The 12,457-nt window shown below is 40.6% G+C and overlaps 1 protein-coding gene across 1 annotated transcript; it reads left to right on the forward strand.

Annotated features, from left to right (window-relative positions):
• The first annotated feature begins 2,094 nt into the window (after positions 1-2,094).
• Positions 2,095-11,622, forward strand: LOC139446195 (U6 snRNA phosphodiesterase 1-like). The gene is made up of 7 exons (XM_071227516.1): positions 2,095-2,309; positions 3,892-4,049; positions 5,540-5,717; positions 7,273-7,326; positions 8,795-8,900; positions 10,572-10,655; positions 11,500-11,622. The coding sequence occupies exons 1-7, from the start codon at positions 2,149-2,151 to the stop codon at positions 11,614-11,616; spliced, it is 858 nt and encodes a 285-aa protein (XP_071083617.1). The 5' UTR covers positions 2,095-2,148; the 3' UTR covers positions 11,617-11,622.
• The last annotated feature ends 835 nt before the right edge of the window (positions 11,623-12,457 follow it).

Below are 12,457 nucleotides of genomic sequence, written 5' to 3' on the forward strand. Positions count from 1 at the left end.
TCCTTAGAATATAACAATTCCGGAAAACCTGGGGCCACGACATTTATATGTCAGAACATCCAGAATGTCGATTGAACAGTTTGTTTAATAAACGATTTTGGTCTGGAACATATTGGTTTTCTTTTGGGCCAGACACACCAGTTTCACACTTGTTTCAAACTGTTCAGTGTAAGTTTCATTAATTTCATTCAAATTTTTATTCAAATAATGTTCACATTAATTTCTCCAGCTTATGAGTTGTGATTGTAGAGTACCTTATCTTAAACACAACAACAGAATACTATGAAAATACGCTTATGGGGTTGACGGTCACGTTATAGGTTAATGCGCTTATATAGCAATGTGCATGTGTGTGGTGTGGTGTGGTGTGGTGTGGTGTGGTGTGGTGTCGATGCTCATGATACCAATCACTGGATTGTCTTGTCCAGATTCGATTATTTACAGACCTCCATCATGTATCTGGAATATTGCTGAGTGCGGCGTAAAACAACAAACCAACTCACCTTCAAGTTTAATGTTCATCATCCGTCTGTTCATAAATTCAATCTACTAATGTAAACCAAAAATGAATCACTGTGAAAACTGGTCTTTGATAGTGTGTGTGGCTGCTTGTAACTAGTCCGGACTGATGCCGATTTATAGTGCTAGCCCACTGAGATACCATGACGCAGTTTAACATGAATACCCCACTCAGACACAGTATACTGACTCCGTGCCGACCAATCCTTCTTTTAGCCCCTTAATGCCGAGTGCCAGACAGGGTAACAACAAGTACCATCTTTTAACGTCTTTTGGTATGACGCGGCCGGGAATCGAACCACGAAAGCGGTTCTCCTCAGGAAGGACTTGGATTATCACTGATTGGTACAGCTTTCTATTTGTTACACAAAACGCACATCTGTCTCAAAATTGATTTTTGTAATTTATTGTACGTGGGCTAATAGCCTTTCTTCTGAAATAAAGTTTGATTGATTTGATTGGTACATGGCCTCCCGTTTGCCCATTGTCCATTGCCAATTACCAGTCAGTGATAATTTGAGTCCTGGCTTCCAGGTGTCCATTATATCAGCACTAATTACTGTAAAGTGTTGGCTTTCATTGTCTAATCACCTATCAGCGCCAATTATCTGTTGGCTTCCCTTGTTACGTTTCAACCTTTTGTTATCTTATTGCTTTTGTTGTTCTTACATGTACATATACATGTATATGCTTTCTGCCTCATAGCGGGGCGGTCGGGTGGCCTAGTGGTTAAAGCGTTCGCTCGTCACGCCGAAGACCTGGGTTCAATTCCCGATGTGGTTACAAAGTGTGAAGCCCATTGGAATATTGCTAAAAGCGGCGTAAAACCAAACTCACTCACTCTACCTCATAGCATTCATTCACCTGTTGAAGGATTAAGTATATACTCCGAAACGTTGTTTTCCTCATAATAAAGCAGTTGCTATCCATCAATTTTCTTCCTTGGTTTTAAAACTTGCTTGTTATGTATGTTTGTAACGTATTATCACTCAGAAATGTTTTAACTGAATAGAAAATATTACCTCTCTGTAATTTTCTGTGATATGGTCCGATAACCTACACGCTCTCTTCTGAATACAGACATAAATAAATGGAATAAATCAAGCGAATTACAATGTAAATTAATTAGTAGTTGAATATACATACTGCCGAATAATATTACCTTAGTTAAAGTCAAACGAGCAGCAAACTTATACTCTAAGACTGCACAATTACCAGCAATGCTCAATTAACATCACATTCTTGTACAGAAATCGCGTGATGATTTTAAACAACAAGTCGACGTCAAACATTTATGGTCCGCTTCAAAAAGTCTTTCTCTCATGCTAATTTTCCAACATGACACTCTTTCGCGCCACTAGGGAGAAATAAGTTAACAATTTACAAAATTAATTGTTTGGGGGTATTTTCACTCTATAAATAATCATATTGGTCCAAAATATTTTTTTTTACAAATAATAACATAATTATCATATTTAACTGATATTTTATAACCCCCAAAATGAAATAATTATATTTTATTTTTACGAATTAATAACTAGTCCCTAAGACGGAAGTGATGAGAACGTTTGTTGATATCTCCGTGTTCTGTCGTGTTTTCCGTGGGCTTGTGCATCAGTTATTATTGTGATGATAAGTGTTGTTGAATACTCTAGTAGCTCTGGTGAAAATGACAGCCATGATTCCACGGAAGCTAATCTACCACCCACCTTCCCTGACAAGCGACCAGCCTCACCGTTAAATGACACCAGCGAGTGCAAACGTTTCAAAACAAGTGAGCCAGAAATACGGTGAGTGAAAAGCGCCGTCCGCGTGTCTAAGTGCACAACAATTATTTGCAGCAGACTTACCAAAGTAGCTCAGTGTCAGCTACATTAGCAACAGCGGATGTCATGTTCAAGGGCGTAATTTTTGCTTTTTTTCTCTGTGAGAATAAAGAACTTTAATATGTTGAATTTTAGTTCGATGAGGCACCTTGCAAAGATGCATGAGTCAGCTGGACATCTAGAGGCGTAAAAAGGACTGGGAGGGCTTGATTGAGGGAAATTGCCTAATCCCATGGAATAAAGGGATCCTGGTAAAACGTCACGTTAATGACCCCCATTATGTGCCCGGCGAAAAAAGAGGCAAAGTGGCTAAAAGTAAAACCAGGGACAATATACATGATATAGGCCTAACGTATCGTCTCTGTCGAAAAAGAATCGTGTAAAATTAATTTTAGTCCGCTATGGACTATTTTTTGCTACTTTTTTCATTCAAATATCCAAGCACTAAGGATAACCCGAACAGGATCAAAGAGGCACGCATATAATATATATAGATCTATATGTATCTTCCGATACTAAATAATTTTTCTAGATAATTATATCTAGTTTTTATGATGATTTTGGATTGTAAACAGATTTTATTATCACGCCTAAATTATTTCATAATTCTCCTGACATTCTCACATGCAAAATAAACAGATGGTAATTCACACAATGCATTTCAGCATCATCAACATTATTTGCTTTTACACTTCAGTTCATCACATTTATCCATACAACGGCGGTAGAAACTAACAGTTTTAGTCCACTAGTCTATTGATAACATATACCGGTAGCTGAACCCTTAAAAATGGCAAATTTCTACTAGTCCTTATAATAACTTAACTATTGGGCAGTTTGGCAAGGACTACATGACTAGTGCCAATTTCTAATGCTGCATTCAGTCATATTTATATTATCTACTTACAGCAAAATAAACAAACATTATAAATGAATGTAGGGATATACCTGGTCCATTTGTTTTTGAATCAAAGGATCTCTCAGTAAAATATTTCCAGGGCCCAAAGCACGAATGTGGGATAGTTTGTTTTTTATCAGAAAAGAAATGTCAGTATTTTTGTGACCCACAAACTACATTCAATTTGAAAAGTTAATGATTATCTTGAAATTCCAACATAACATCTAGAAATTTCAAGTTAGTATCTTGAAATGTTTACCCTCGTATCTTGAAATTTTGACCTTGTTGCTTGAAATTTCAAGAAAAAAACAAATGGCCCTGAAAGGGCCTCCATACTTGTTGTAATCATAGATTGTAAATTAACTGTAAATGATTTTTGAATGCTCAGTTACGTTTTTTTATTTTCGTTTTGGCCTGTCTCTGAGGTACATTTTTTATAAAAAATTAATAGACCAATGAAATGTTGAAGATTACTGAAGTTGATCATTTGAAATTTGGCTTTGGAGAGAATTGAAAAAGGTTCAAGAGCATGTCAAAACATCTGACCTCATGGAACAATACTGCTTCTAGATCAGTAAGTCATGTGGATAGCTTGTACATTTGTAATCCAAGTATATTTATTTATCAATTAATGTGGTATCTCATCAGAAGAGACGTCCGACTTCTACCTCTGCCCTCAGCAATACAGGCGTTGTATGATGACGGAACTGAAAAGAAACGCCGGGAGGATAACAGTAAACATGGTGGACGGATACGGTCCTTTGCTCACGTGGAAGGCAACTGGGCCACGTTTGTGTATGTCCCAGGTTAGTAATAGTAAGAATAAGTCTGTGGGTTAATAATAATAATAAGTGTATTTATAAATTATAATGTGCCAGATTCCATTCACCAAGTGGATGCTCATGGCGCTACACTATTATTACCCCGGTCAATGGATCAGTGAGCACTCGATTTTCATTCTCAGCTCCTTGGGGAGTATACAACCCAAGGTGCCTGTGAGGCGCAAGAAGGTTAACAGCCAAATTACCATCTCATCCTACCGGGTACCCACCCACTGCTGGGTGAACAGAGGCACATTTCGAACAAAGTCACTTGCCTAAGGAGACACCACATGTGGTACATGTGTTTCAGTGTGGGGCAGGACCGAAGCCCTAGAAAATCTCAGGATTCTGAGTTGCTTAACTTGGTCACCCATCCAACTACTCTCCGAGACCGACATTGCTTAACTTCACCTGATTTGTGACCTTTGCGCTGTGCACAGGACCACATGCCATCACCTTTTGGTTGGGTGGATGCAGGGGTGAGGATGGTTGGAGACAGGGGTGAGGACGGTTGGAGACAGGGATGGGTGGTGACAGGAGTATGGGTGGAAGTTGGGCGGAGAGAGAGACAGCAGTGGGGCCAGTGGACTCGGAGACATGAACGAGTGGGGACAGGAATGGGATTGGGGGTTGGGTAGAGACGGAGACAGGGGTAGGGAGAGCAATAGAAACGGATGGGGGTTTGGTGACAACAAGGGTGGGGACGGGTGGAGACAGATGGGCATTAGGTGGATACAGCTCTCTTTCATGGGTGGAGACGGGATGTCTGGGTCAGGAACTTGTATGTTGAAGACAGATCGGGATGGGTCAGGGAGTGTGAGACGATGGAGTTGGGTGGATGCTGGTGTGTGTTACATCTTCACTGTAAGAGTACTTCTACTTCTTCTGCTCAGTGCAAGGGGGCGGTCGGGTAGCCTAGTGTTTAAAGCGTTTGCTCGTCACGCTGAACACCTGGGTTCGATTCCTGACATGGGTACAATGTGTGAAGCCCGTTCTGGTGTCCCACGCCATGATATTGCTGGAATATTGCTAAAAGCGGTGTAAAACTATATTCACACTCACTCACTCACTCACTCACTAACCCACTCACTCACTCACTCACTCACTCACTCACTCACCCACCCACCCTACCACCCACTCACTCACTTACTCACCCACCCGGCCACCCACCCACCCACCCACCCACTCACCCACTCACCCTACCACCCACTCACTCACTTACACACCCACCCAGCCACCAACCCACCCACCCACTCACTCACTCACCCATCCGGCCACCCAACCGGCCACTCACTCACTCACTCACCCACTCACCCACTAACTCACTCTCAGTGCATGTTTTTAGAAACAAAATTCTTTAGATTCCTTTGTATATGTCAAGTATGTTGGCATGTGAACCAAATTCTCACATTAAACATTTGGTTGTGGATGTACAAAGATATGATTGGTCACATGCTTGTGTTTCTGTGTTCCAGTCACCCCCGATGACAGACTCCTGGAGCTCTTCACGTCCCTGCTCTCCTGTCTCAGACCCCTCCAGTTCCAGCTGATGTCAGATCACCATGTGACACTCTCGCGGACAGTAGTGATTCGGCACCACTGGATAGAGTCACTCAGAGACACCTTGAAAGAAAACCTCACAACTTGTGATGGGTAAGAAATTGTGTGTATAAATATTTGAAGTTAGTGATTTAGGTTTACTGCCTCTGTGTTTATTATTTCGGAGCATGCCCGTTTGTATTGTGACAGGAAGTACCTAACGTAGATCGTAGAAGTTTACCACAGCCCACAAGTATGGGCGTTGTGCTGAAGGAACAAGGTTCTAATCAGGGACCCATGAACAGCAGATCCTGGCACAGTATAAGGAGGCAACTCTACATTCCCCCGAATGTCTAAAAATCCAGTTCTGGAATTCAGAACCTGACAAACCAAATTAGTACTCAACATTTGTAGTCTGTCTCACAGTCCCTGAACCATATTATTTTCCCTTCCATCCAGTCCTCTCTGTAATGCATCAACTCTTAAGTGGAGCAAGTCTAGATTTTCCTCAGGTTCTGGATCACCCATCTCACTGGGGCTCCTTTTCAATTTAAATGGAGTTGTTTGTTTCTTTCAAAATTATATATTTTCAGAGACTAAGTGTCAGTCTACAACGTTTGCTACCGCCCAAAGCTGTCATCTTTTGACCAAAGTTTGATTCTTTGCAAATGTTGAGTAGTATATTTCAAGTGTTTTACATTAATGATACATTTAAGGTCAGTCATTTCCTATTTCTTGGCTTAGTGTTGTGTTTTTGAAAAAAAAATGGTTGAAGAGGAAAAAATGTTAAAGATTGTTCAGATTTGTTTTTTGTTTTTTTCCAAAAGAAGCTGATCTTTTCTGTCTGGTATTTTATACATTATAGTTTTAGGTAAACATGTATGTTTGTAGTTAGTGCAGATAAAAAAACCGCTTGTTGTGTTTTATTTTTTTCCACTTTCATTTTTTGTGTGTTGGCAGATCTGTTTTACAGCATGCCGGCGCCTTGGCCTCATCTCTCAGTAATGGAATAATCCCTGGAGAAATCTGGAGGTCGCTCTTGTTGCAGAACACTGTACATTCCCTTTGCTAATCTAGATGTCTTCCATCTTCCTGAGACAAGGGAGTTAACTGATTATAAAAGTCCAGTTTCCACCCTTGCCAAACTAGGCTGGTATTATGGAGTTATATTTTGGCTGGACTAACGAGTCTATGCATAGTCAAATCAAAATCGCATTTGGAATCAACATCCGGTTCGTAAACTGACATGCAAATCTCAATCAGTTGTAGGATTTGCAAACCATGTGTACTGTCAACCTAGCGTCAACAGATATTTTTCAATTTTTTTCATTTCTTTAATCAAGGTTCCAACATGATTTACACTTTGCGAAGAAAGACCCTATTTATTACAACATAGATCTTGATTATCAATCAGAAGTTCTTGCCGGGGTGCGCCATTTTGTTGAAGCAAATGCTAGTGATATGAGAGGTGGAATCTGATTGGTCAATAGGAGGGACATAGAAGGGACATAGCTTGTTATAGCCACTGGTGCCGCTATGATTGAATCCAGACATTCCTGCCTAGTTCGGCAAGGGTGGAAACGGGACTTTTACAGTCAGCCACCTCCCTTGCCTCGGGAAGATGGATGTCTAAATGTTAATTGGTTAAGTGCATCATTTGTGTTTGCAGCTGTATCTGTGATATCGTGCAACCACGACTCTACACCAACGATGAGAAGACCAGGTGAGTGGTCAACCATGACTGAGAGATCTTATTCCGGGTTTTATCTCGGATTTGAACTAAGTACCAGTGACAGTCAACCTGGAAAAAAATATTAATTTTGTGAAACTTTGGAATTCTTTTTATACTTGTCCTTACTCACACCATGCTTTTCTTTCTTCTACTGTCGGGGGCACGTCTAAGGCGCCGCGATTCGCTGTGCAGAGTTGCGTCCCTTGGGCACGCCAGAAACCTATGATTGTGGGTTCGAATCCTGGTTCGCCCCGATTATGTTTCTAGGTTTGTCAGAACCATAACATGCTCGTGGGTTTCACCGAAGTGGTAAACGTCTGAGACCTGCATCACTTCGGGCTTTCCTCCCATATTAAGCTGACACGCCGTGATATAACTGGAATACTGTTAAGAGCGGCGTTAAACCCAACTCACTCACTCACTTTAATGTAACGTTTAGTATTAAAGCCCTCTCTCTATTGGTTCTTTTCTCAGTAAAATCCAAGTCATCTAAAACACTGATGAAAGGTAGCGACAAACACGAAATTTCTCCCATCATGATCGGTGCACATTTCTAACAAACTCTGTTTCCTTAGGTTTAAAAAATAATAGAATTGGTTCTCAGGCAATGATTTTTGAAAATATAGAGCAAGCGGGCTGTGTTTTTTTGTTGTTGGCTTGTTCAAACTAGTATATAACCAAATAAACAGTTGTGTGTACCAGCAACCTGGGAAAACAAGCATACTAACTTCTATTGCTGCCATAACCATAACACGAGATGCACAGTAGAGCAGTGTGCATGTAAAGGGAAGTAACTGCATGCTATATTGTATCGCATTGTTTTTAAGTATTTGCATACTGTTCAAATGGGGAGGGGCTGGAAATAAAAACGAAACATGTGGCAGACTTTATGATGATGCGGGCTGTGCCTGAGGACCAAGAATATTATTTTTTTTTAGCTTTGGCATCTAAAAGCAAGCCCCACAAAGCCATGTATCTGTAGTGTGTTGGTTAGAACTCTATAGTCACACATTTTTTATTTTTTCGTTTCACGGGCCACTGCCTCTACTGAAAAGCAGCTGGAAAAGAAATAAATGAAACATAAAAATATTCATTTTAATACTGTGCCTGCTTGTAATAAAGACCATCGTATAAAATATGAAATGCTGTGTATCAATTCCATGTCTACATTACTATCAGTGATTCAAAGCCATCTGCAGTTTTAAAACCACGACAGAATCACTTCCATATGAATGAATGAATGAATGAATGAATGAATGAATGAATGAATGAATAAAATTTCAATCAATCAATCATATTAAGCGACCTTGAGTGGAAGAGCTGGAATAAATCTGGGAACATAAAATTAAAAAAGCGTGGCTTAAGAAGCTGAGAAGGAAGTGATACCCTTCTTACAAGGATGGGGGAAGGATCTCGCGAATGCATTCTGGGCTGATCATTGAGGAATCTCTGTCCCCAGGACGTTCCTGTGTCTGGAAGTCCAGGAAGACGGAACTCACTTACGTCACTACGTGGATGTGGTCAACAAGTGTTTCAAGGAGTTCAGACTACAGGCGTACTACGAGGTAGGTTTCTCTGGAAGCTTGGCTTGCATGTACTTAACAGATATTGCTTACCGAGGCTCTTGTAGCGCTTTACAATAGGCAGTAGTTTGTAGTTAAACGCCACACTCAGCAATATTCCAGCTATATGACGGCAGTCTGTAAATAATCAAGTTTGGACCAGACAATCCAGTGTGTGACATCATGTGCAATCCACACAATTGGAATCGATGACATGCATCAACCAAGTCAGCGAGCCTGACCACATGATCCCGTTAGTCGCCTCTTAAGACAAGCATAGTCGTCTTTTATGGCAAGCATGGGTTGCTGAAGACCTATTCTACCGCGGATCTTCACGGGTGTCCAAATTGTGAGTGAGTTCGGTTAAGCGCCACTTTGAACAGTATTTCAGTTATATCACAGTGTGTCAGTTGGTGTGGGAGGAAAGCATGAAGTGATTCAGATGTTTACCACTTCGGTGAAACCCCGAGCATGGCATTCGTCAATCCAAAGAGGATGGGGAGCAGGGGTAGAAACATATAACCCCAATGTTGAACAGTTAGCGAATCCCACATTTCCAATACAATCATGACTATAAGAGCAAACATCAAGGAACACTGGACCCCCCATCTTCCTGAGACAAGGGATATTTCATGCTCGATCGTAGCGCCACTGGTGGCAATTACAATTTAGGTCCCTTCTATGCCCCTCTTATGGACCAATTAGATTTCTACCTTTCATATCACTTGCATTTGCTTCAAACAAAATGGCGATGCCCAGTCAAGACAGTCTGATCGATAATCAAGGTCTTTTTTGTAATAAAATGGGTCTTACCTCACGAATTGCATTAAATCACTTGATTTAAGACATGAACAAATTTGGGAAATATCAGCCAAAACCCTGTTGACAATACACATGCTTTGAAAATCTTGCCATTGACCGTAATCTTCACGGCAGTCGCAAAGTTGTTTACGAACCAAACATTAAGTTTGTCACACGATTTTGATTGGACTGTGCATAGACTCGTTAGTCCAGCCAAAATATAACTCCATAATTCCTGCCTAGTTCGTCAAAGGTGGAAACTGGACTTTTACAGTCAGTTAACTCCCTTGCCTTGGGAAGATGTGGTCTCCCTTAATTTCAAACACTATATCAGGATTTGGTGGTTATAGTGTGTGGCCTTGCCAATAGTGTGTCATTTTTGCTCAAGCAGTAGAATGTTGTGTAGTCTTCATAAGATCATCTCCGTGGTCAAGTGGTAGAGCGTCCCCCTGGAGAGATTAAACGATTGTACTAGTTGTGACCCTGTCTGGCATTGGCATTAAGGGGCTAAAACAAGGACTGGTTGGCTCGGAGTCAGTATAATGTGTCTGAGTGGGGTATTCTTGTTAAACTGCGGCATGGTATCTTAGTGAGCTAGCAATATAAATCGGCATCAGTCCGGACTAGTACAAGCAGCCACATACACACACACACACGTGCATGCATGTTGCTATATAAGTGCAATAATCTTGGACGCAACATTAAACCCCATTTCACCTCACCTCACCTCACCTCACCTCACCTCACCTCACCGTATAGTCATCAGGTTGTCATCAGGCATTCAAGGGACACAGACAGACGTTGTCCGGATGCTACTGGCTGCTATCTTCTTCCAACATATGTTGATATACTGTGACGAATATTCCTTTTCAGAATCCATCATTTCACATCAGCATTGCCTGGTGCTTGGGAGATGTTACAGCCAATGTAACAGACCAGAAGCTGAGCCAGATGAAGGTAATACTGGTACACCGGTATGTTGTTGTGCAAATCTTCAGCAATACATATTGTGATACGTTTGTAAATGTTTCAATATATTGGGGCAAATATATATAAGTATTAGGGCTGGGACGGGTAACTCGGGTACCCGGGTCGGGTGGGTACTGAGTAGGACCCGGGTACCCAGAGAACTACCCAGACCCTTGGTGAGTCACGTGATACATTGTTTAATGACAAAATCTAGAACTCTATGGTTACACTTCAAGTCACAAATATTCATTATTGGCTGAGAGTAGGTGTGGCTTGTTTTGCATAATTACGCAGAAAACTGTCACTGATTTCGGGTCATTGTTTACATTTTTGTGTGTAAAGATTATTATGCAATCTGTGAAGTTTTATTTTTGACATATTTATTAATAAGAATTGACTTCAATATATTTATGGGTTTAAGTTATTGTCTTAAAAATTGGTGTACACCTTTACAAAGTTTTGGTAAACACTTTTACAAGTGAGCACACCGAGTTTTACGTGTATTACCTCAATAATCGCAAACAAATATTTTAGTAAATTCTTAAATAAAAATGTGTTACAGATAAGCAGTACTTCTATTGTAGCTTGGTGGTCATTCTTTCAATGAGTTTTGGTCCATTGAAGTTGTTTTGAAGTTAAACTGTAACTTCTTTCAGTGGCATTTAGAAGTTGGAGTGATGAATAAAGACAAGTTCTATGGATGAACAACCTCTTTATTACAATTAGTGCAACGTTTTGGTGTAGATCCTAACACCTTTATCAAGCAAGTGATGACTTGCGCACTAATAAAGAAGTTGTTCATCCATAGTTAAACTGTAATATTGTGTTTCAGAAAATGGTGCATGTGTTTGGCCAGGAGAATCCAGATCTCAGTGTCCTCGAGGTTCGGGAGATCGAGTGTAAGTCAGGGAATAAGGTGTTCCGATTTCCTCTACAGCAGGACAGCTGACCCCAGACTTGAAACAAATAAAATCTTTAAACTAATATCGTTGTGTGTTGTTTTGGTTTGTATTTGGTTTGGGGGTTTAACAATTTTGATTTGAAATCATTCCTGTCTGATTAAAATCTGAAACAAAGATCTGTGGTCTTGTCAGAACAAAGATCATAAAATAGATGGTTTCTGGTTAGAATGACCTTTCATTCGACCAATCAGGCATCGCGTACCAGATCAGGAAAGTGACACTCAAAACGTGTTTTCTAATCATGCAACCTAGAAAAATCAACACGGTATTCCAAATGACAATCTCTCACTTCAATGGCAAAAACATCTGAACGGAAGAGACGTTGCGTAGCCGGTGGGAAATACTGCCAAACAATCTAGACCATACTTTACACATTCTAGAGTCTCCTTTTCTTCAATTTTCAATTTCTGAATCGAGAACTTTGCCAACATATTTTTCAAGCGTAGTCTGGAATGTAAATCGTCAGTTTGAAACTTGTGCCGTGTAGCCCGAGAAAGCTGCATTCTGATTTGCATTATGTCGACTTCTTGTGAATCAGTTCATTGGTTGGTCAAAGTGCGTGAAAGGTCATCCTGTAATGGGATGTCCTGAGATCTTTGTTTAGCGGTAGTGAGAACTAAGATCTGATTTTAATAAGATTGAAATCATGCATTCACAAGAGACAGATCTAGGAGAGGAAGTTAATGTGGAAGCCAGTGGGATTCTGTGATTCAGGTCGTAACCTTGCCGACACTGATCTGGTTAATCGTTGCCCTATGTCAAATTTGAGTGTTGATGGACCCGTATCGCAGTCAACTCCAAATATGTTTGTTTTGTTTGTTTGTTTGT

Source organism: Haliotis cracherodii, unplaced genomic scaffold, assembly GCF_022045235.1.
Source record: "Haliotis cracherodii isolate W230 unplaced genomic scaffold, xgHalCrac1.p SCAF_10, whole genome shotgun sequence".
In the NCBI taxonomy this organism is placed as follows: domain Eukaryota; kingdom Metazoa; phylum Mollusca; class Gastropoda; order Lepetellida; family Haliotidae; genus Haliotis; species Haliotis cracherodii.